At 49.1% G+C, this 20,377-nt stretch overlaps 1 protein-coding gene across 5 annotated transcripts in view; it reads right to left on the reverse strand.

Annotated features, from left to right (window-relative positions):
* Window positions 1-9,862: 9,862 nt before the first annotated feature.
* TMEM229B (transmembrane protein 229B) overlaps window positions 9,863-20,377 on the reverse strand; it is a 36,371-nt gene continuing 25,856 nt past the window's right edge. Inside the window, exons 1-3 of one of the 5 annotated variants that reach the window (XM_077909710.1) lie at window positions 19,638-19,702; window positions 19,276-19,363; window positions 9,863-13,551 (exon numbers count right to left, since the gene is read on the reverse strand). In XM_077909710.1, coding sequence (XP_077765836.1) covers window positions 13,027-13,533 — 507 coding nt within the window. In that variant the 5' untranslated portion in view covers window positions 13,534-13,551; window positions 19,276-19,363; window positions 19,638-19,702 and the 3' untranslated portion in view covers window positions 9,863-13,026. Of the gene's footprint in view, window positions 13,555-19,275; window positions 19,364-19,637; window positions 19,703-20,377 lie in introns of those variants that run through there. The other 4 variants (XM_077909713.1, XM_077909714.1, XM_077909712.1 and 1 more) reach the window with 4 other exon arrangements.

The following is a 20,377-nucleotide window of genomic DNA, read 5'->3' on the forward strand; positions in this document are numbered from 1 at the left end:
ATTTGGGGTAAATCCCCAGCAGTGCAATTGTTGGGTTGTAGGGTAGCTCTATTTTTAACTCTTTGAGGAGGGCAGCCTCAGTGGTGCAGTGGTTTAGCGCCGCCTGCAGCCCAGGGTGTGATCCTGGAGACCCAGGATTGAGTCCCACGTCGGGCTTCCTGCGTGGAGCCTGCTTCTCCCTCTGCCTGTGTCTCTGCCTCTCTCTCTCTGTCTCTCATGAATAAATAAATAAAATCTTAAAAAAAAAAAAAAAACTCTTTGAGGAACCTCCACACAATTTTCCAGAATGGCTGTACCAGTTCACATTCCCACCAACAGTGCAAGAGGATTCCCCTTTCTCCACATCCTCTCCGACATTTGTTGTTTCCTATCTTGTTCATTTTCACCATTCTCACTGGTGTGAGGTGGTATCTCATTGTGGTTTTGATTTGTATTTCCCTGATGGCCAGTGATGCGGAGCATTTTTTCATACACTTGTTGGCTATGCGTGTCTTCTTTGGTGAAATTTCTCTTCATGTCTTCTGCCCATTTCATGATTGGGTTTTTTGTTTCTCGGGTGTTAAGTTTAATAAGTTCTTTATAGATCTTGGATATTAGCCCTTTATCTGATATGTCATTTGCAAAAATCTTCTCCCATTCTGTACATCATCTTTTAGTTTTGTTGACTGTTTCTTTTGCTGTGCAGAAGCTTTTTATCCTGTTTAAGTCCCAATAGTTCATTTTTGCTTTTGTTTCCTTTGCCTTCATGGATGTATCTTGTAAGAAGTTACTGTGGCCAAGTTCAAAAAAGGTGTTGCCTGTGTTCTGCTCTAGGATTTTGATGGATTCTTGTCTCACATTTAGATCTTTCATCCATTTTGAGTTTATCTTATGGTGTAAGAGAATGGTCTAGTTTCACTCTTCTGCATGTGGCTGTCCAATTTTCCCAACACCATTTATTGAAGAGACTGTCCTTTTTCCAGTGGATGTTCTTTCCTGCTTTGCTGAATATTAGTTGAGGGCACATTTCTGGGTTCTCTATTCTGTCCCATTGACCTATGTGTCTGTTTTTGTGCTAGTACCACACTGTCTTGATGATCACAGCTTTGTAATACAGCATGAAATCTGGCATTGTGATGCCCCCGGCATTGGTTTTCTTTTTCAATATTCCCTTGGCTATTCAGGGTCAAAATCCCATAGGTTTTCAATAAGGAATTGTGGACCTGTACTGAGCATGTTAGACATATTATTTTATTTATTTATTTATTTATTTTTTATTTATTTTTATTTTTTTATTTTTATTTATTTTTTTTTTTATTGGTGTTCAATTTACTAACATACAGAATAACACCCAGTGCCCGTCACCCATTCACTCCCACCCCCCGCCCTCCTCCCCTTCTACCACCCCTAGTTCATTTCCCAGAGTTAGGAGTCTTTATGTTCTGTCTCCCTTTCTGATATTTCCCACACATTTCTTCTCCCTTCCCTTATTTTCCCTTTCACTATTATTTATATTCCCCAAATGAATGAGAACATATAACGTTTGTCCTTCTCCGACTGACTTACTTCACTCAGCATAATACCCTCCAGTTCCATCCACGTTGAAGCAAATGGTGGGTATTTGTCATTTCTAATAGCTGAGTAATATTCCATTGTATACATAAACCACATCTTCTTTATCCATTCATCTTTTGTTGGACACCGAGGCTCCTTCCACAGTTTGGCTATCGTGGCCATTGCTGCTAGAAACATCGGGGTGCAGGTGTCCCGGCGTTTCATTGCATTTGTATCTTTGGGGTAAATCCCCAACAGTGCAATTGCTGGGTCGTAGGGATATTATTTTATTTAACTTAACCTTCACAATAATCCCACAGAATAAGCTTTCTCATTCCCATTTTACAGATGAGAAAACTTGTGGTCTGGAGATGAAGTAATTTGTTTCCCTATTAAAAACAAGTAGACCAGTTCAGATCAGAAGCATTCAAAGCCAGTGATTTTGGCCACCATGACCACATCCAGAGGAGTCCAGAAATGCTTACTGGAGTGACAGCTGCTTGTATTTGACTTGTGAGACTAACGAAGGAGAATATTTCTCCTAATATCTGACACTGAGTGCATGCCAAGTACTTATTGAACATTGTCTCATCTGATTTCCACAACTCTGAGGGGTTTGGACTAGTATTAGCCCCATTTTTAGATGAAGAAACTGAGGCTTAGGTTACATAACACTCCCAAGAAAGTCAGGGACCTGGGATCCAATCTCAGGTATAACGATTTCAAGGCCTGGGATGTTGCATTTTTCATTAGGCAATCAGGAAGTTCTCAGGGCAACTCAGAGTGTAGAAGGCCATGTTCCAGAAAGACCGAGAAAGGGGCTGGTGGCAAAAGAGAATCATGAATGGAGAGCAATCTGGCTCCTTCCATTTCCTGGTCCTTCCCCTTCCCTTCCTCTCCCTTCCCCTTGCCCTTCTCCTTCTGTGCAATAAGGTCAGCCATCATCTCAAGGACTTGAAGTGTAAGTTAGGATTGAGTGCCAAGTGTCTTTGGCCAGGTTATAAAAAGGAAAAATATATGAAAAATATATCTGATATACAGATACGTCAATCCAAAGAAGGAAACGAGTTGTTTCTTAGGATGTTCAGGGCCTATACAAAGGTGGAAATGATGAGATAGTCCTGCAAAAGGCGCCATCTGGTCCTGCTGGTCAGCAGGCCTAAACCCTGGGGGAACAGATTGAGTGAAAGTCAGCAAAATAACACCTAATGTCATTTCGAGTTCATTTCTAAAGCAATCCAAGGAGGAGTCTTGGCTTTTTTTGGTATTGAAGAGGTCCAGACAAGATTCTGCCCCGTCTTGACCCTCAGCTTTTGTTCAGCAAAAAGGAGGGTCTGTGAGCAAACCAAGGAAGAAGTGAGCACTAGATGATCTTGACTGTCCACCCAGAGGTGGTTGGCAGGCTACCTACCTCTGAAGGACTCCTAAGGACCCTACTGCAGAGAAGGGCAGCTCCTAAATCAGATTAATCTCAACTGGATTAGAACTGAATCCTGGGGTATATACAAAACTTGAAAGGTCATGATCTGCACTTCTGGGTGCTTTACCATTTATGAGAGAAGAGCTTGGGTTGGGGTGCTCCCATGTCAGAACTTCCTCCAGGTTTCAGCAGTCAACCTAAGACTCAATGACAAGTGCAGGAGTGTCAAGCTTAGACTGTAACAGGCAAGATCTCCTGGAGGTGGAGTGGGAATGAGACAGGAGGTGTTAGTTCAAGGCATGAGCGGCATCTTGTGAAGGTTAGGGAGAGGGAGTGTGAGGGCTAAAGATCTGATCACAGGTGACAAATGTTTAAAAGAAGTCAAGTGTATAGCAGGGATCTGTATTGTCAACCTGCACAAGATTCTCACTACTGTGCAGAGAGTAGGGGAGGGGTTGGTTATAAGCAACAGAATCAACCAACTAAATAAACCAAAAAGGAATTAATTGGAGAACTGTGAGGAGCACCCCAAGGAGTTAAAGCAAAGGCCAAAGAACATGCTAAGAAAACAAAAGAAACCTAAATGGTAGGATGTTTTAAAATCCTACCAGCTAGGGTTACCAATTTGCCCTGGTTGCATGAGACTTTCCCAGTTTTGGTACAGAAAGCCCCATATCCTAGGAAACCCTGTAGTCCCAGACAAATCAGGATGGGTGGTCACCCTACGACCAGCAGGGTGGTGGGCCAGAGTTGACCAGTGAAAAATCCCCTAGGGGCAATGCCCCAAAACATTTATTTTAATTTTTTTTAATTTTTAAATATATATTTATTAATTTTAGGGAGAGAGAGAGCGTGAGCAAGCAGGGGGAGGGGCAGAGGGAGAATCCAAAGCTGACTCCCTGCTGAGCCCGACAACTTGGGGCTCAATCTCAGGACCCTGAGATCATGACCTGAGCTGAAATCAAGAGTCAAGTGCTTAACCCACTGAGCCACCCAGGTACACCCCCATCCCCCCCAAAAAAACTTAAAAACAGGAATGTCTAATATTCCATTTAAAAATATTTGCCACAACAACAACAAAAAAATGTTTGCTGCGCTGCACTGGAATCTAATGCCCCCTCTGGTTGTTCTAAGCCTTCAATGCAGTTGCTTTTATTTTATATTTTAAATTTTTATTTATTCATTTGATAGAATGAGAGAGAGAGAGCATAAGCCGGGGGGTAGCAGCAGGCAGAGGGAGAAGGAGAAACAGACTTCCCGATGAGCAGGGAGCCTGATGCAGGGCTGGATCCCAGATCCCTGGACCCCAGGATAGTGACCTGAGCTGAAGGCAGACAGATACTTAGCCAACTGAGCCACCAGGCACCCCCAAAGTTGCTTTTACACTCAGTCTTAAAGAGGAAGCTAGAATGTGCTCCCAGTGAGTTAAACTAAACTGACTATATTTGAACTGCATCCACTGAGCTAAATCTCAGAGGGGCTCAGTGTCTCGTCAAAAGCTGTACAGATAAAAAGTGGCAGAGCCAAGGTTAGACTTTAGTCTGTCTGATTCAATAGCTGTGTTGTTTCCCCACCATTGTCCTACTCCAGGGTGTCCTAATACTGCCAGACCCTAGAGACTCCCAGGTCTGTGGGTAGGATGGGGACTTGAGCTTCCAGGTAGCTTCAGGAGGGCCTCTGCAGGCCCATCTCACAAAGGTTAGAGCATGTGAGGTGAGGTGAGGTGAGGTGAGGTGAGGTGAGTGTGTGAGAGAGAGGGAGACAGAGAGAGACAGAGACAGAGACAGCTTTAGTTTGTAGAGCCCTGCAGGACCCAGCCTGGTGCAATCTTCCCCAGGGCAAGAATGTTTATGTAACAGGTAGAGAGAAGGGTTTGCAGAAACCAAACAGACCCCCCTTTCAGTTATGCTAACTCAACCCATGACCCAGCCTCTAGGAGGACAGAACACATGCTGAGGGTATGAGGGACCCCAGCCTCTGCCTGCTGTCCTCCTCTTCAGGAGGGGCTCCCTGGGGGACTGAGCCAGGTCTCACAATTCTCCATCCTTAAAAATTCCTTCTCTCTTTCCCATCCCCTCCCCCTGACAAGGCCTCCGAGGGCCTCCACACTCTGACCTCCATACCTGTCCTGCACTCCTCCTTACCCCCATCCTCTCCAGCACCAGCCACAGGGGCCTTTTATCCGTTTCACGGACTATCTGAACTCATTCCCAGCTTCGGGCCTTCATACTAGCTGTCTCCTCTGCACAATATCTTCCCCATCTTCACAGGCTGACCCTCCTCATTATCCAGAATTCAGGCTAGGTATCATCTCTCCCCAAAGACCTCTCAGGGCTGCCCAGTCTAAAGGAGCTGCTTGTTCATTGGCCTACCCCTCTGTTTTAATGTATTACAACCTGTAATTTTCTTGTTTATCATCCATCTCTCCCTGCCTTGGTTTATAAGACCATTTCATGATCTAGGCCCGGCTTCCTGCAAATGCCACTGTTCACCCCTGGGAGCTAATGCAGACCGTCAGAGACCCTGCTCTCTCTGAGTTCCCAGCCTCTGCGCATGGCTTCCTTTCTACCTGGAGCCTGCTCTTCACTCCACCTCCCACTTCACCCCCTCCCCTGGTTATATCAGACATAGAAATAGTTGCCAACCCCTACATCGAGTTCATTCCTTTTCCCCTCCATCAACCCATCAGGGTTCTCAGCACCCTATAATTCAGGTGAAGCCATCACGCAGGGCGGGGAGAGATGAGTCCGCCTTGCTCACTGCTGTGCCGTGGGCCAAGCACAGGACCTGGTGCGCAGCAGGGTGGGTGGACGAATGAAATCCACTGCCACTGGCAGGCTGTCATACGGAGCGTTTCCAGGGAGACAGCTCCCACCCTGAGCTGCGGTAGATGGAGACCATGCTGCCTGCTGCCAGAGGAGTAAGAGTGATCCAGTGAGAGGCAGGGGCAGGGGGCAGGGGCTGCGGGGAAGTTACATGCTGTTCTCTCCAGATTGCACGGGACTGATGAGGAGATGAGGGATGAGGCCAAACCACAAGAGGGCTGTATAAACCTGGAGGAGGCAGAGAGCTTGATACTAAAGATAATGGGAGATCATTAAAGAGTCTGGAGTAGGTAGTGAAATGGTCAGATCTGCATCTAAACAGAAAAACCACAGCAGGTGGATGTGTTTTGGGAGGGGGAGCTCCATCCCCAACCTAAATCCTTGAATTCTCTCACAGATTACTCCACACGATACTTCTAGCACTCGCTCTTAATCGGTATAGGAGGCAAGGGCTTCAGTAGAAATCTCCCCTCAATCCCTATAGTAGGTTGAACAGTGCCCCCAACCCCCCACCTCAAAAAGGTTTAGTCACATTTTGGAACCATGTGAACGTGACTTTATTTGGAAAAAGGGTCTTTGCAGATGTAACTAAGGGCCTTGAGATGAGATCCTGGATCGGTGTGATGGGCTCTAAACTCATTGAAAAGTGACCTTGAAAGAGGCAGAAAAGGAGAAGACCCAGACAGAAGAGGAGCAGGCCGTGAGGCCAGAAAGTGGAGTGCTGCCGCCACAAGCTGAGGAAGCCAAGACATGCCAAAAGCCACCAGAAGCTAGAAGAGGCAAAGAAAGAGTCTCCCCTAGAGTCTCCAGAGGGAAAGCCCAGTTAATACCTTAATTTTAGATTTCTGACTTCTGAACTATGAGAGAGTAAATCTGTGCTGTTTTAAACAACACACCTAGTTTATGGCAATCTGTTATGGCAGCCCTAGGAAACTAACACAGTTCTGTACTCAAACTAAGAAGATTCAGCCTCAGAACCCTTCACCACTGGTGGACTCTTATAAATCAGGAAGCTTCTTTTCTGTTTGGAAGATATGATTGTGACAGAAGCATGGAGCCAGTCCAGCCTTTCAATGGACCCTCCTCTGTAGCTCTTGGCACTGAAAGACATCTCTGCCCACATCAAGAAATGTATCCGCAGAATGAAGCAATGGGCAAATTAGTGGAGCTGGGTCTTGGGCCAAGCTCCAAAGACTCTGAGAGTGAAACTGGCAGGGCTCTGTGGGGACTAATGGTTTGGAAAAAGAGGGTAGAACAGCGGGTTGCTCAATGGTGGTAGGCACAGATATGGTAGGAATGGTCATTGTTCAAAGAGGATACATAGCTTCAGGTTCCCAAAAGGGACTGTGGGGCCCTGGAATGTTCAGCCTGGTCTTCAGGGTGGGCTTATTAGGGCCAACACACTGTCAGACTTCATTCATCAAAGGTTCCTTAAAATATCCACTGTGTACTGGCTTTCTTCTCCACTGTACCCATCTAGGCACCTCCCACAGCACAGTCAATGTCTGCATTTGCAGTGAGCAGAGAGCCCACCAGTGGAAACACCAGTATTCAACCTGAGGGTCTGCCCTGCGTGTGTGAGTGTGTGTGAGTTTGTTTGTGTGTTTGTCTCCTCCCTCCTTCCCTGGGGAATCCTCAACTACTCCTGTAGATGAGTCAGCTTCCTCTGTTAGAAGTTTCTCTTTTGGAGGACTAGTCAACATTGCAGTGACGTAACTTATCTATGTGAGTATCCATCCAGCGTCTTTCTCCCTGGCTAGCTGTAAGCGCCCCCATGACTCCCCCTGGCTCACTGTAGGTGTCCCATGAGAAATTGAACAAAACAGGCCAATTCTCATGTACACTCGAGAAAGATTTCATCCAGTTGTTTCAAACCCTCAGAGAGTGCCAAAAGCTAGGGGCTCAGGCTTAATCTTAAGAGATGGAGAAGCAAAGGGAAAGGCCAAGGGCAAAAATAAAGCCACATGTGGGAGGGTAAGAAGATTTCAGTCCCAAACCCAGGGCTGCCAGAAGCCAAAAATTTTACAGCCCTCTCTCCACAGGAGGGATCCTTGTGATCCTTGTGCCCATTTTTTTAGGTCTTGGCTAAGATGGCATCCTATACCTTCTTCCTTATAACCCAAACCCCCCACTCCCAACTCTTCCCCTCCTAAAGATTAATTTCTCTTTGTGAATAGAATTCAGATGGGCTGGACTCTAATGACATCCAGAATCTCATCAAAGTAATCTCATCACAGATTCTCCTGAAAGAGTCTTCTGCTTACACTGAAACAAAAAGGGACTTGCAGAGAAATGTGGTAAATCCGTGTTGCAGACTGGTTGCCACCAGATTTCCTCTATTAACGATCAAGAGAACAGTACCCATCTTGAGTGGGAGAACACTTGAGATCATGCATGCACACTCAGCACTGTGCCCAGTTGCAGTCCCCATGGTCAGTACAAGTCTTGATGTTAACAGTGGTAAGAACCGCGGCTGTTATTAAAATTATTACGACCAGTCCCTCTAACTTGTGGTGTGATCAGTCAGTTGCTACCTTTTTCCGTACCTGTTTCCCTCATCAAATACAGACAGCCCAGCCATCCCCAGCTGCAGCAGGGGTGTGGACCAAGCTACCCTACTGAGATGGGCACCTCAGAAGGAAAGGCAAGGTTATGGACATTCATTCCTTGTTATTAATGAAAGATTAGGCTCTTGTGAAGGGTGGGCAGATGTCAGAAGATCAGCCAATGTCCTTGGCATTTGCTTTTCCGGGGCATTTCTCTCAATGTAGCATCATCAGATGGTCCCTTTGATTGAATGAGGTGGGGCAGAGGAGATGAAAAAGGAAAGTATCAATAAAGGAAGGCATCCATTGAGTAGAGTACAGAAGGAACTGGCCAATTAAGAAGGGCCTTGGGTCTCCTCAGACTTCTTGTTCTGAGCCCTACCTCTTGCTTTTTCTCTGAAGCTCCATAAAGTATGCCCTGTTTCATGACACTTGACTCTTTCTCTAAAGACCTGCTCTAAGGCAAAGCCTTATATATTTGTTTATACTAACATGTAAATGGCTATTGGGGCTTTATGCTTCCTTGTTTTTTTTCTTAAGATTTTATTTATTTATTCATGAGAGACACAGAGAGAGAGAGGCAGAGACATAGGCAGAGGGAGAAGCAGGCTCCCTGTGGGAAGCCCGATATAGGACTCGATTTCAGGACCCCTAGATCATGCCAAAGGCAGATGCTCAAGCACTGAGCCACCCAGGTGTCCCGCTTGCTTGTTTGTGTAAGGGAAGAAGGTTTCAGTCGAAGAAATGAATACTTTCAAGTGAGTGGGGGGAGGCAGAGGGCCTTCACAATGACTCAGAGAGCACACTTGCCTGTTCTATCCAGAAAATCAGTGGCTGTGGTGGGGTGGCGGGGGGGTGGGGGGGCTAGGGAGAGACAAACCATTTGGGTTTAGTTGAATTGACTGAACAATTTCTGAACCCAACGTTCTATCTGGAAGTAGGAAAGTAGGCAGGAGCATGGTGGGAGGAAAGGAGGACGAGGGACACTAGACAGAGCAGAAGTACCCAGAGTAGGAAGGGATTGCTCCCTCTAAATGCACCTCTCAGGGAATGAAGAGTTGCCAGGGAGGAATGCAGAGCTCTGTTACTTCAAAGCATCACTTCTGATGTAATGAAAAGTAGGGGGCTAAGGTGGCTTAGCCCTTTGGAGTACCCTCAGCCTCCTCCCTTGGCCCCTCTTGGCTTGTGAGATACCCCAGGTCATGGCTGGAATGTTTCAAGAGGAGCTCATCTCCAGAGCCGATGCAGCCAACCTGGATATCTGCCTAGGCCTCCCTGGGCGGCCTAGGACCAAAGTAAGATTATGGGCCAGGTTTATGCTACTGGTGAGGAGTAGGGGGGGTTAGGTGGAGAATTCTGGTTACCAGGAGGATCAGAGCAGAGGTAGGGAAAAAGACAGTCAGGAAGTGCCACTTGCCCTCCCCAGCAGCCCTCTTGGTTTAGGACAGCAGCATGACTCGGTGTAAGGGGCTTGGCCTCCAGCAGCCCCTAGAAAAGGGACTCCAAAATAGAAAAAAATAGAGATGGATCAGAGCCAGTCCTGGAACACAAACACCAATATATTTGATGTGCATGAAGGCGAAAAGGAAGAGACAAAGAGACCAATGGAGACAGAGCAGGCAATGGGCACAAACCAGTCCTGTGTCCTGAAGAGCTGCTGAAGTTGGGAGACAGTCCCCCCCACCACCACCACTTTAAAGTGGGAGAGCCGGGACTTGCAGCAGCTCTGGGTCTGTGGTAGCCTCAAGGTGGAAGGTACTATCCCCGCCTTAGCCATAGCTGGTGGGCCAGGCCTCTCTGCTTTCTGCATCCCCGCCGCCCCTGATGAAGTCTACACAGCCCAGAGCTTCATATATGCAGGTTCTCAGGAACTGACCCACTCAACACTACCTCCCCAAGGAGACCCATGCAGAGAGTGAGGGACTAAGACAAGGGGATTTCGTGGGCACTCTCTATGTATTATTGCTGTAGATAAGCATAGGCCATTGTGACTTACTGGCAACAGAGGGGACAGGGGGCAAGGTACAGGATGCCTAGCAGACATCAGAAGCATTTCAACCATGCAGGGCAGCACGTGGCAATCTGTCACTCAGAAATGCTGCCATGTCCAGTGGAGAGAGACCCAGGACACTGGAGGTTCACAAACAGTAAGCAGACTCTTCCCGCCAGCACCCCCACCGCTTGGCAGAGCTGGGGTGCCTGAGCACTAGGGGATGAGGGCCCTGAAGATACCCCGAAAAGCTAGAGTTGAAGTCTGGGCTACCTCTGGTGGATTATGAGCTTGCAGACCCTGAGCTCAAGACCTGGATGGTTGCCTCCCTCTGCTAGGGACTCTGTGCCCTATGAGGGACAGCAAGAGCCATGGGGTACGTGGATGAAGCAGACAGACAATGCTCTGCACCTATCAGGCAGTCAGGTTTACTTTGGAACCTCCTGTACTTGAGAGTTTGTAGGGCCCAGAGAAAAGATGGTGCCAGGTAATGCCCACTGGGCAACATCTGGAGTAGCCAGACCTGATGCGCCATATGAGGGCTTGCTCTGTCTGAGATCACGGAGGCCCTGTGCTGGCAGACATCAAACAAGCTGACCACAGATTCGGTCATGGTAGAGGAGGGCAAAGGTGGGTAGTGTGGTCTGGGGGTCCCCATGAGGGGCCTGGAAGGGTGTTGGGAGTCCAGATGACTGAGATACCACAGAGTTAGGGGACAAATCCAAGGAAATAATTTCCTAGAGGGGACAGGGAATCCAGACAATATTTTTTCCTCTGGAATCCCTTCCACCTGTAGATGGAAACCTGAATCCCTGGATGCCCCAAAGCCCTGGAATTGGGACCACAGTAAATTCGAAGGTAGGTCTGGGCCCTGCAGAATGTAGTTCATGCCTGGATTTAAAGAGCCTGGCCAGGAAACAGAGGCTGGGAAATGCCCTTCACCCTGTCCCAGACAGGCCAGCTGCACAACACAACCATGTCAAAGGCAGAGTCTCCCAGCCTCTCTCCCAATCCCAGGATACCACTCCTGCCCATCCCCAGCCCACCAGCCCTGGCTCACACCCTGGCTGGTGCTATGTACACAGTCTAGGCGAAGCAGGAGAGCAAGGAAGAGGAGATTCTCTCCACAGGTGGTATTATCATTTTTTTAATGATCTATAAAAAGGGAAAGGCTAATTCTAAGAGTCCTAGTGTGGTCAAGAAGAGACCATGTACCATGGCATAGGTTGCATTCTGATGGACCTCTCCCTCAGGGAGTGGGGACAGAGCCAGAAGTGGGCTGGAGTGAGGATTTCACCTGTCCACTGCCAGCAATGGACCTGTCCCAGAGGACAGGTGGGGGCAACCAAGGTTACAATGCCCATGAGCATGGCAGGGTCAATACTGTTTAAGGAGTAAGCTCAAAGGGTCAGCCTTGCTGGGAGGGGTGGGACAGGGGTCACCCTGAAGAGGTTTTGCTGCAGGGCTCGGACTACGGCACAACTAGCTGACTCCTTCCCACTAATGATGCTCCAAAGACCTTCCCAAAGCTCAAAGGCTGTCTTCTTTTCTCCTTCCCTTATTCTCCATGGGTCTCCAACACTGGATACCCGCTTCTTCCTCCTCTAGAAAGCTCTGTTGACTCCAACTGGCTTGAAAAGAAACCATATGCTTTCTTCCCTCCCACCCCCCAGCTCCCCTAAACTGATTTGTCTCTAGGTCCCACTGTGGGTCTGGGGAGGCCCATCTTGGCCTGTGTGTTGGGAAGGGTATTCTTCAGTTTTAGCTGGGCCACTGCCGGAAGGGGGTGCAGGGAGCAGGGGGCGCTGCCACAGCCCACCAGACAGGTGGGGAGGTGTAAAAGCGAACTTCCCAGTCATTGGAGGGAAGACGGCAAGAGGGTGGGCAGGGTCCCTCTCAGGGATCTATCTCTGGCAGCTGCTGTGTTGGCCAGGGAGCTGGGGAACAGAGCCGGCGTGGTGACTGACACGGAAAAAGGGCTGCTAGTGGTAAAGGCCTTGAGAATAAGAGAGGAAAGGGGGAAACGCCACCGAACACACAGGGATTGAGACCTCCAAAAGCCCAAGGTTGGTGGGAATCCAGCACCAGGGGGGGGCCCCCAGAAGGCCAAGGGAGCAGCGGCGCCCTGGGGGAGGGGAGGGGAGCCAAGGGAAGGCCTCCAGCCCTTGCACACCAGCACTGCTGCCAAGCAGCCTCCTGGCTGCCCAGTCTCTCCTTAGGCTGCAGCTCAGCAGGCCCCCGGGGGAGGTATTGGTTGCAAGCAAGCACCTGAATATTGCCTAACGGAACCAGCCAAAGCCCAACGAAACCAGGTGAGAGGGAGGAGGCCACGCAGCAGCCCAAAGCCTCCTCGGGCCTTGCCTCCCACCTTCTGCCCAGTTCTCAGAGCCTCTTAGCCAGGACAGGGCCTGCTGCTTCCAAAGTCACCCGGGGGGGGGCGGGGGGTGGCGGGGGGTGTCCAGTCGCTGCTCAGCCACAGGCCTGAGGCCGCCAGCCTCTGAGCTGGGCGGGGCCTCCCAGAGTCGCTCTGCTACCTCCGCCCCGCCCCTGGCCCCGCCCCCGCCGCTGGCCCCGCCCCCAGCGGAGGGCGCCGCGGGGCGGGGGCCGGGCCCGGGCCAGGGCTTGTGCTGCTCGGGAGATGTAACCCCGCCGGCTGGGAACCTCCGTCCACCCGGTCCGTGAGCGCCCCCCGCCCCCCAACACCAGCCCCATTCAGTCTGTCTTGACGTGGCCGTTGGCCAGGGCCAGGGCGCCCCCGGGCTCCCCGGGCTCGGCGTCCTTGTCAAAGCGGAGGCGGAGGGTGTTGCGGATGATGAACTGCTCCACGATGAGGGCCCCGCAGAACCAGGGCACGGCGTACTCCAGGGTGATGAGGCCCATGAAGTCAAAGTCGAACTGGGAATAGTCCCAGGGGCAGGCGTTGAACTGGCGCAGGATGAAGCCGGTGGTGAACTCCCACAGGTAGGTCCAGAGCGTGTAGATGAGGCAGCGCAGCAGCAGCGGGCAGCGGCCGCGCAGGCGCAGGTACATGCGCTCCACGATGAGGATGGAGGTGCCGTAGATGAAGAGCGCCCACACGCTCGTGACCCCCGGGAACTTCCAGTTAAAGTTCACCACGAACTCCCAGGCCGCCGTGAACATCACCTCACAGAAGTAGCCGTGGATGGCATACAGGTACCAGCGGGACAGCGCCGTCAGAGGCTCGGCCGAGGATGCCATGCTGCCGAGGGGGGCTGGCTGCTGGGACACAGAGGTGACAGGTGAGGGGGGCAGGGAGGGAAGGAGGAAACCCCTCCTCCCGCCCTCCCATGCCCAGCCCAAGTCTTGGCATGACCAGGCTGGAAGGGATTCCAAACCTGCCTCTACTTTCTCTTTGGTTACCAGATTCTTGGCCCTATTTCATGTCCCTTACTTTGTTCCCCATTCCTTACCTTGGCCAGGTGGGCATGAGAAAGGAAGGGAAGACACTTAAAAGTCCCACTGGTTTCCTCTGACCAACTCTATTCAAATGATACTCGGAAGGAGGTGTCTGCTACACTCCCTAGGCTTTTTTTTTTTCTTGGATTATCTGTGGTCAGTGGAAGAGCTGGCTGTCCAGGCCCACCAGTTACCTCCACTGCTAGCTGATTTCTCATCAGGCCCATCCACTGAGATCACCATTTCTTCCTCCACTTCTTCTCAAACAACTCCACATCACTCATATTTCTGAGATCTTTTTTTTTTTTTTAAGATTTTACTTATTTATTCATAAGAGACACATAGAGAGAGGCAGAGACATAGGCAGAAGGAGAAGCAGGGGGGCAGCCCAGGTGGCTCAGCGGTTTAGCGCTGCCTTCAGCCCAGGGCCTGATCCTGGACACCTGGGATCAAGTCCCACATCAGGCTCCCTGCATGGAGCCTACTTCTCCCTCTGCCTGTGTCTCTGCCTCTCTCTCTCTTTTTGTGTGTGTCTCTCATGAATGAATTAATAAAATTAAAAAAAAAAAAAAAGAAGCAGGCTCTCTGTGGGAAGTGCAATGAGGCACTCGATCCTGGGACTCCAGGATCATGCCCTGAGCCAAAGGCTCAACCACTGAACCACCCAGGCATCCCTTTCTGAGATCTTTCTAAGCAACCTATCACATGTCTTTTGTGTATGTGTGTGTGTTAACATGTACACAACACTTACCATGTCAGCCATTTTTAAAGTAGATAGTTCAGTGGCATTAAGTACATTCACACTATTGTGCAACTGTCACCACCATCCATCTCTAAAACTTCATCATCCCAAACTGAAATTCCATACCCATTAAACCCTAACTCCCCAACCCCTCCCCAGCCCATGGCAACCACCATTCTACTTTCTAGCTCTGTGAATTTGATTACTCTAGTTACTTCTTTTAAGTGGGACCATACACCATTTGTCTGTTTGTGACTGGCTTATTTCACTTAGCATAGTGTCTGCAAGGCTCATCCATGCTGTAGCATGTGTCAGAATATCCTTCACTTTTAAAGGCTGAATAATATTCATTCCTTTGTGATCTATCTATCTAGATACATCACATTGTACTATCCGTCTGTCCATGCATTAATGGTTTGCTTCCACCTTTTGGCTATTGTGAACACTGCTGCTATGAACATGGGTATACAAATACCTGTTCTAGTCTCTGCTTTCAAGTCTTTTGGATTTATATCCAGGAGTAGAATTACTGGATCTATGTTTATTTTCTAAGGAACGGCTTGCTGTTTTCCACAGCAGCCGTACCATTTTACATTCCCACCAGCAATGCACAAGGCTTCCAATTTCTCCACATCCTTGCCAGCGCTTATTATTTTCTGTATTTTTGATGATGACCATCCTGATGGGTGTAAAGCAGCAGCTCCTTGTGGTCACATTTGTCTTTAACTGCTCCATTAAGTGGGTTTTGGTGTTTAGTTTCCATGTTGAGAGGAAACCAGTGGGCTGACAGGAGAGAGTCCTCCTCTCTACTTCTTATTCCCTTCCCCTCCTCTCTTTTAATAAGCCCCATCAGGCTTTAAGGCCCCATCCTGTTTCCATGAAGATTGGCCTGGCCCACAGACCTCTCTGCTTTCCCTTGCCCTCCATCAATGACTGTCTGGGTGACTCACTTGGCCCTTTATCTCATGCTACCCTGCTTCCTGTTAGAAGGCATTTGCTGTCTTGATCCAACTCGCTAGCCTGCATACTCCCCGAGGGCAATGGCTCTTGTGCACAGGCCTTGGCACAGGCCTCTCGGGGGCAGGCACTGTCTAAATAATGCAGGCTTATGTGGGGGCAGGGAGGGGGCAATGGGGGGAGAATTCAGGGCTGCATCAGGAATAGGAAGGCAGAGCATGAAAACGGGAATCCCAGCTCTGCCAGCTGCCAGTGGACCCCAGGCTTGACACCTCTGCCAAGGTGGGAGAGGGGACAGAGGTTAACAAGACACATCTGCAATCTGCCTGGTTGTCTGGGAATCCCAGCCTCATTTTTCAGCTAAAGCAGACCTAGTCACAGTAATACCTAGCGCACCCCAGCCCTGCCCTGGGCATTGCTTTGTGTTCTTCCAAGCACTTTCATTCACATTTTTGTTGTTGTTTCTTACAAAATTAAGATCATGAGAAGGGCAAGTAGTTTAACTCCCATTTTTTAAAGAGAGACAGTTGGGGCTCAGAGAGGTCGTTTGTCCCATATCCCAGGGCCAGTGAATGGAAAGGCTGGGATGAGAATCCACATCTCCTGATTTCTACTTTAGTACTCATCCCACTACACACTACTGATCATCTCCTAAACATGTGTGCCTAGTGTCACTCCCCTCCCCCGGAACATTTAGTGGACCCCCCCATTTCCCAATGAAACACCACAGTACCCTTGGCCTGGGACCCAAGACTCTCTAGGATCTCACTCCAGCTTCCTTTTTCAGCCTTATTCTCACAGGTTGGCTCTCCTGGGCTTCCCTCCTGCCTCTGCAGATCCTATCTGAGTGTTTCCTATGCCTTTCTCCTCTCACCATCCACAAGTACAAACCCAACTTCCAGGTGACCTTCAGAATAAAATTGTCTTCATCCCCACTGCCGCAGGCCTCTCTTCCTCCCCTGAATAGCCACAGCACTTACTCTGTCTCTTTCCGGTCCAGATGATTTCCTTATTTTTTATTATGTTGGTAACTTCCAGTCCCCATCCAGACATCTTTCCCATGTTCTGCACCTATGTATCCCACTCCTTCCTGAACACCTCCCCCTAAGCATCCTATAGACATTTCCAACTCCTTTCCTAAATCAAACTCATCTTTCCCCCAAAACTTGTCTTCCTCCTGCGACCCCACTCTGTACTTAGCTAGCAGCCAGAGGCCCTGGGGTCATTCCAGCTTTCTCTGCTACATCCTTACCCGAACATGAGCTCCCTGAGAATAAGGACTTTGTCTGGTTCAGCACCACATCCCCAGTGCCTAGAACAGTGCCTGGCACACAGCATTCAACTAAAAAAGACCTTTCTCAATCAGTTCGTAATTGCTACATAGCAAAGCATTTCAAAACTCAACTCTTAAATCAACTCTCATTTATTATTACAGCTTGCACGTCTCTGGGTTGGTAGATCTTGGCTGGCCTCAATCATGAGACTGCTGGTCATCTGGGGCCTGTGTCCTATCCTTACCTGGGGTGGCTCTGATTCACTTGTCTCTCATCCCTGGCATGCTTTCTCATGGCAAGCACAGAGGCACAGGGACAAGCAAGCCCTACTGCACCACACTTTTCATAACTCTGGTTAAGTTATGCCCACATCTTATTTGTCAAAGCAAGTCACATGGCAAAGCTGCCAAGTCAGCCATTACCTCCTGTCCTTACTACCACTTAAATATCTTTGAAATCATCTTTTCTTCTTGACTCCCCTTTCTCACTGCTGCTGCTCTGCTTCAAGCTGTCACCATCACTCACCTGGATGCCCCCAATCATCTGCCAGCTGGTCTCCCCTCTTGCCTTTTCCTTTCCAATTCAGCTATCACTAAGAAAGAATATATGGAAATAGCTGTCTTTCTAAAACACAAATCTGATGCTTCTCCCCAAGTAAGGCCCATTAGTGTATCTTTATCCACCTACACAGTGAGGCTTGAGCCCCTAGGGATGGCTGGCAAAGCCCTTTGTGAGACACTTCTGCCTCAGATCTTACTGCTTTTGCTACCTGAGGTGCCCTTCTGAGCTGCTACTGCCACCACCACCCCCCAACCCTTGGCCCATGACCCATAATCTTCCTTCAAGGCTCAGCTCCTCCTCCACTGCCTCATTCGTCTACCTCTGGACCCAGTTCACTTCTGTGACAACAGTTAGCACTGCGCTTTGCACTAATGGCTGCTTGATGGATATCTAATATAATGTTAAGAGGAAAAAAAAGCAGCATTCAAAACTGAATAACTAACATGATTTTGATTTTCCAAAAGCATACATTCATGTAAATGTACAAAAAAACTAATCATAATCATCTCTGAATGGTGACATCACAAGTGATTTTTATTTCCTTCTTTAAGCTTCTCTCTGTGTAATCTAAAATGTCTAACAAATAGGTATGCATTTTTATAAAAATAAAATTTTATCTTAGAAACATTTGTTGTATGACCACGTATTAATTGTCTTTGTGCCTTGTATATAGAAGATGTTCAACAAATTTGCCAAGCAAATGAACCTCAGGAAACTTGATGTCCTATAAAGTTCATGTGGGTTCCTCCCTCCTGAGCCATCACCAACAATAAACCATGATTCATGGTTTAAATAGCATGAAGTGGTTAAGCCTGGGGGTCCCAGATCCTAACTTCCTGGTCTCCCTCTTGCCCTTTCCTTTCCAATTTCCTGGTACCCTTCACCTGTGGGATGTAGGGCATGTTCCCTGACATTTCTGTGCCTCGGTTTTCTTACAGGGAAAGAGAGAATAATAGGAGTAACTACTTTTGGGGGTATTGTAAGGATGAATGAGCTAATAGATAGACACTACTAAGATTACAGCAAATGCTCAGGAAAAGGTGGCTGTCACTTCTGCCACAGAGCTAGGCTTCCTGGTCAGCTTCTCCAGCTCTGAGTGCCACTTCCTACCTGAGGCAGGGTCATTCTGCCCCTGCTTTTAGTAGCTGTTGGGCAACCTTCCTTGCCAAGCAGGTCAGGTCTTCACCTCCACCCAGAGCACAACCCAGCAGCCAAGCAACCTTGTGAAACCAATAATCGCCTACACAGCCCATGGGAGAACAAAGACTGAGCTGAGGAGAGGCAAGGTGAGCTTCCAGCTTCTGTGCAGCTCAGGAGTTTTACTGAGGGGGTGGGAAGGGGTCTCAGAACTAACTCTCTGAGGTCCAGGCTTGACAAGAAGGGTGAAATGAAAGGGCTAGTGTTCCTTGCACACCTTCTCACACCATCATTTTATCCTGCAACTCCAATAGGTTGTTAGCCTTCCAGAGTGGGAGAGAACAGACCCAGGCTCCAGGGAAACTCACTGAGAATGAAGAAGAACCATGACTGGAGGTAGGTGGGGCTGTGGTGGCCTGGAGACCACTCTACCTGCCGCCCAGCTCTGACTCCTCTGGCCCACAGCAGCCAGGGGAAAGGGCTCCCTGTTCATCAGACGCAGCAGCCTAACAAAACTAGTGGATTTCTCAGGTCTGCCCCCACCTTAATGCTGACTTTAAAACCCTGCTCTCCTTGCCTCATGAACTCATCTTTAGACATGGTCAAGGATGTCCCAGCCAGTAACAACTCAGGGGCTCCGGTCACGCCTCCCTCTCCCCCGTCCCCCAGAGCAGATGATTTGGAAGAGGTGGACTTCCAAACCCTTCGAGCAGAAGTAAGATGGAAGGAGCAGCTGTTAAAGGGTGAAAGAGGGCAAGCCGTTGAACAGAAGAGAAGATGGGGGCAAAAGAACAGGGTGAGCCCGAGGACGAGATTCCATTTCTGGAATCTTCCATACTTCGAAGAACAGGGGTAGGCGGAGGGGAAGCATACCTAGGCAAGGTCAGGCCACGTCCGAGGGATTGTGCCAGAAGAACACGCCTACTCCACACGAGACAAACAGGGAAGCTGGAAGTCCTGACTGGGGCCAGGAGATGGGGGTGAAGACAGAGAAATGGGATATGAGACAGTGTCATCAGCTGGGATGGCCACTCACACTGTGGTGGCACAGGCACTAACATTCGGGGCAGCGTTGGTTTGACTGGATTTTCAAAACTCCACTCCCTGAACCCATTGTTAATACTTGCAAGAGTGCTTAAACGTTGAGTTAGGACAAGATCCCCCACCCTGTGCTGGCCCAACAGACCCCCATCCTCCCCCCACCTAAACTCCTTTGCCCCAGACTCTCCCAGTACCTCCTGGCTCAGCACTGGGACCAAAGCCCTGCGAAGGCCTGCATCAGGAAGAACCAGCAGCTCACTGGACGTTGGCCTCTCTTTCTCCTGGTGACAGACACAACCATCCTGAGGACCGTGGCACAGAGACAGGACAGCCGGGGAAACAAAACTCAAAGTGAAGTAAAGGGGAGAGCATGGGCAAGGATAGAAACAGGAGAAAAGAATTTGGAGAGCTGAGGATGGTTTTGCAAGCAGGATACTGGGGAACAAACAGCACCCAAGTATAAGAGTCTACTTGTTGATAAAAGGGCCTGTGAACCAGTAAAGGGCCAGAACTCAAGGTAACTTGACAGAGCAGGGCACTGCCCCACTAAGGGGACAGCTTATAGGTGCTTTGCAGGGGAGGAGTTCAGAGTCTTACTCCCTAAGAGTATCTCCCCAGCTCCTGGAACCTGCTGAGCTATTCCTGAGAAAGAGAGCAGAGCAAGTTGAGAGGGACAAAGAGAATGCCATAAAAGTCCAAGATAGGCTGGAGGCAAAACCAAAGGAGATGACTGCCTTTGGTTTTACCCCAAACTCCCATCTTATTCCAGGGAGCTAAGGTGCCACAACACAATGACTCTGGGAATTTCTGTCCAGAGGAGGATCTTGCTAGAAAATTGGGATTCCTCTTCCATGCAATTAGACTAGGCAGGACTTCCTCTTTCATCTCATTTACTTCTTCATTCCCAGGTGCCACCATTGCTACAGTTCTGTGT

This window comes from Canis aureus, chromosome 9 (genome assembly GCF_053574225.1).
Source record: "Canis aureus isolate CA01 chromosome 9, VMU_Caureus_v.1.0, whole genome shotgun sequence".
Taxonomy (NCBI): Eukaryota; Metazoa; Chordata; class Mammalia; order Carnivora; family Canidae; genus Canis; species Canis aureus.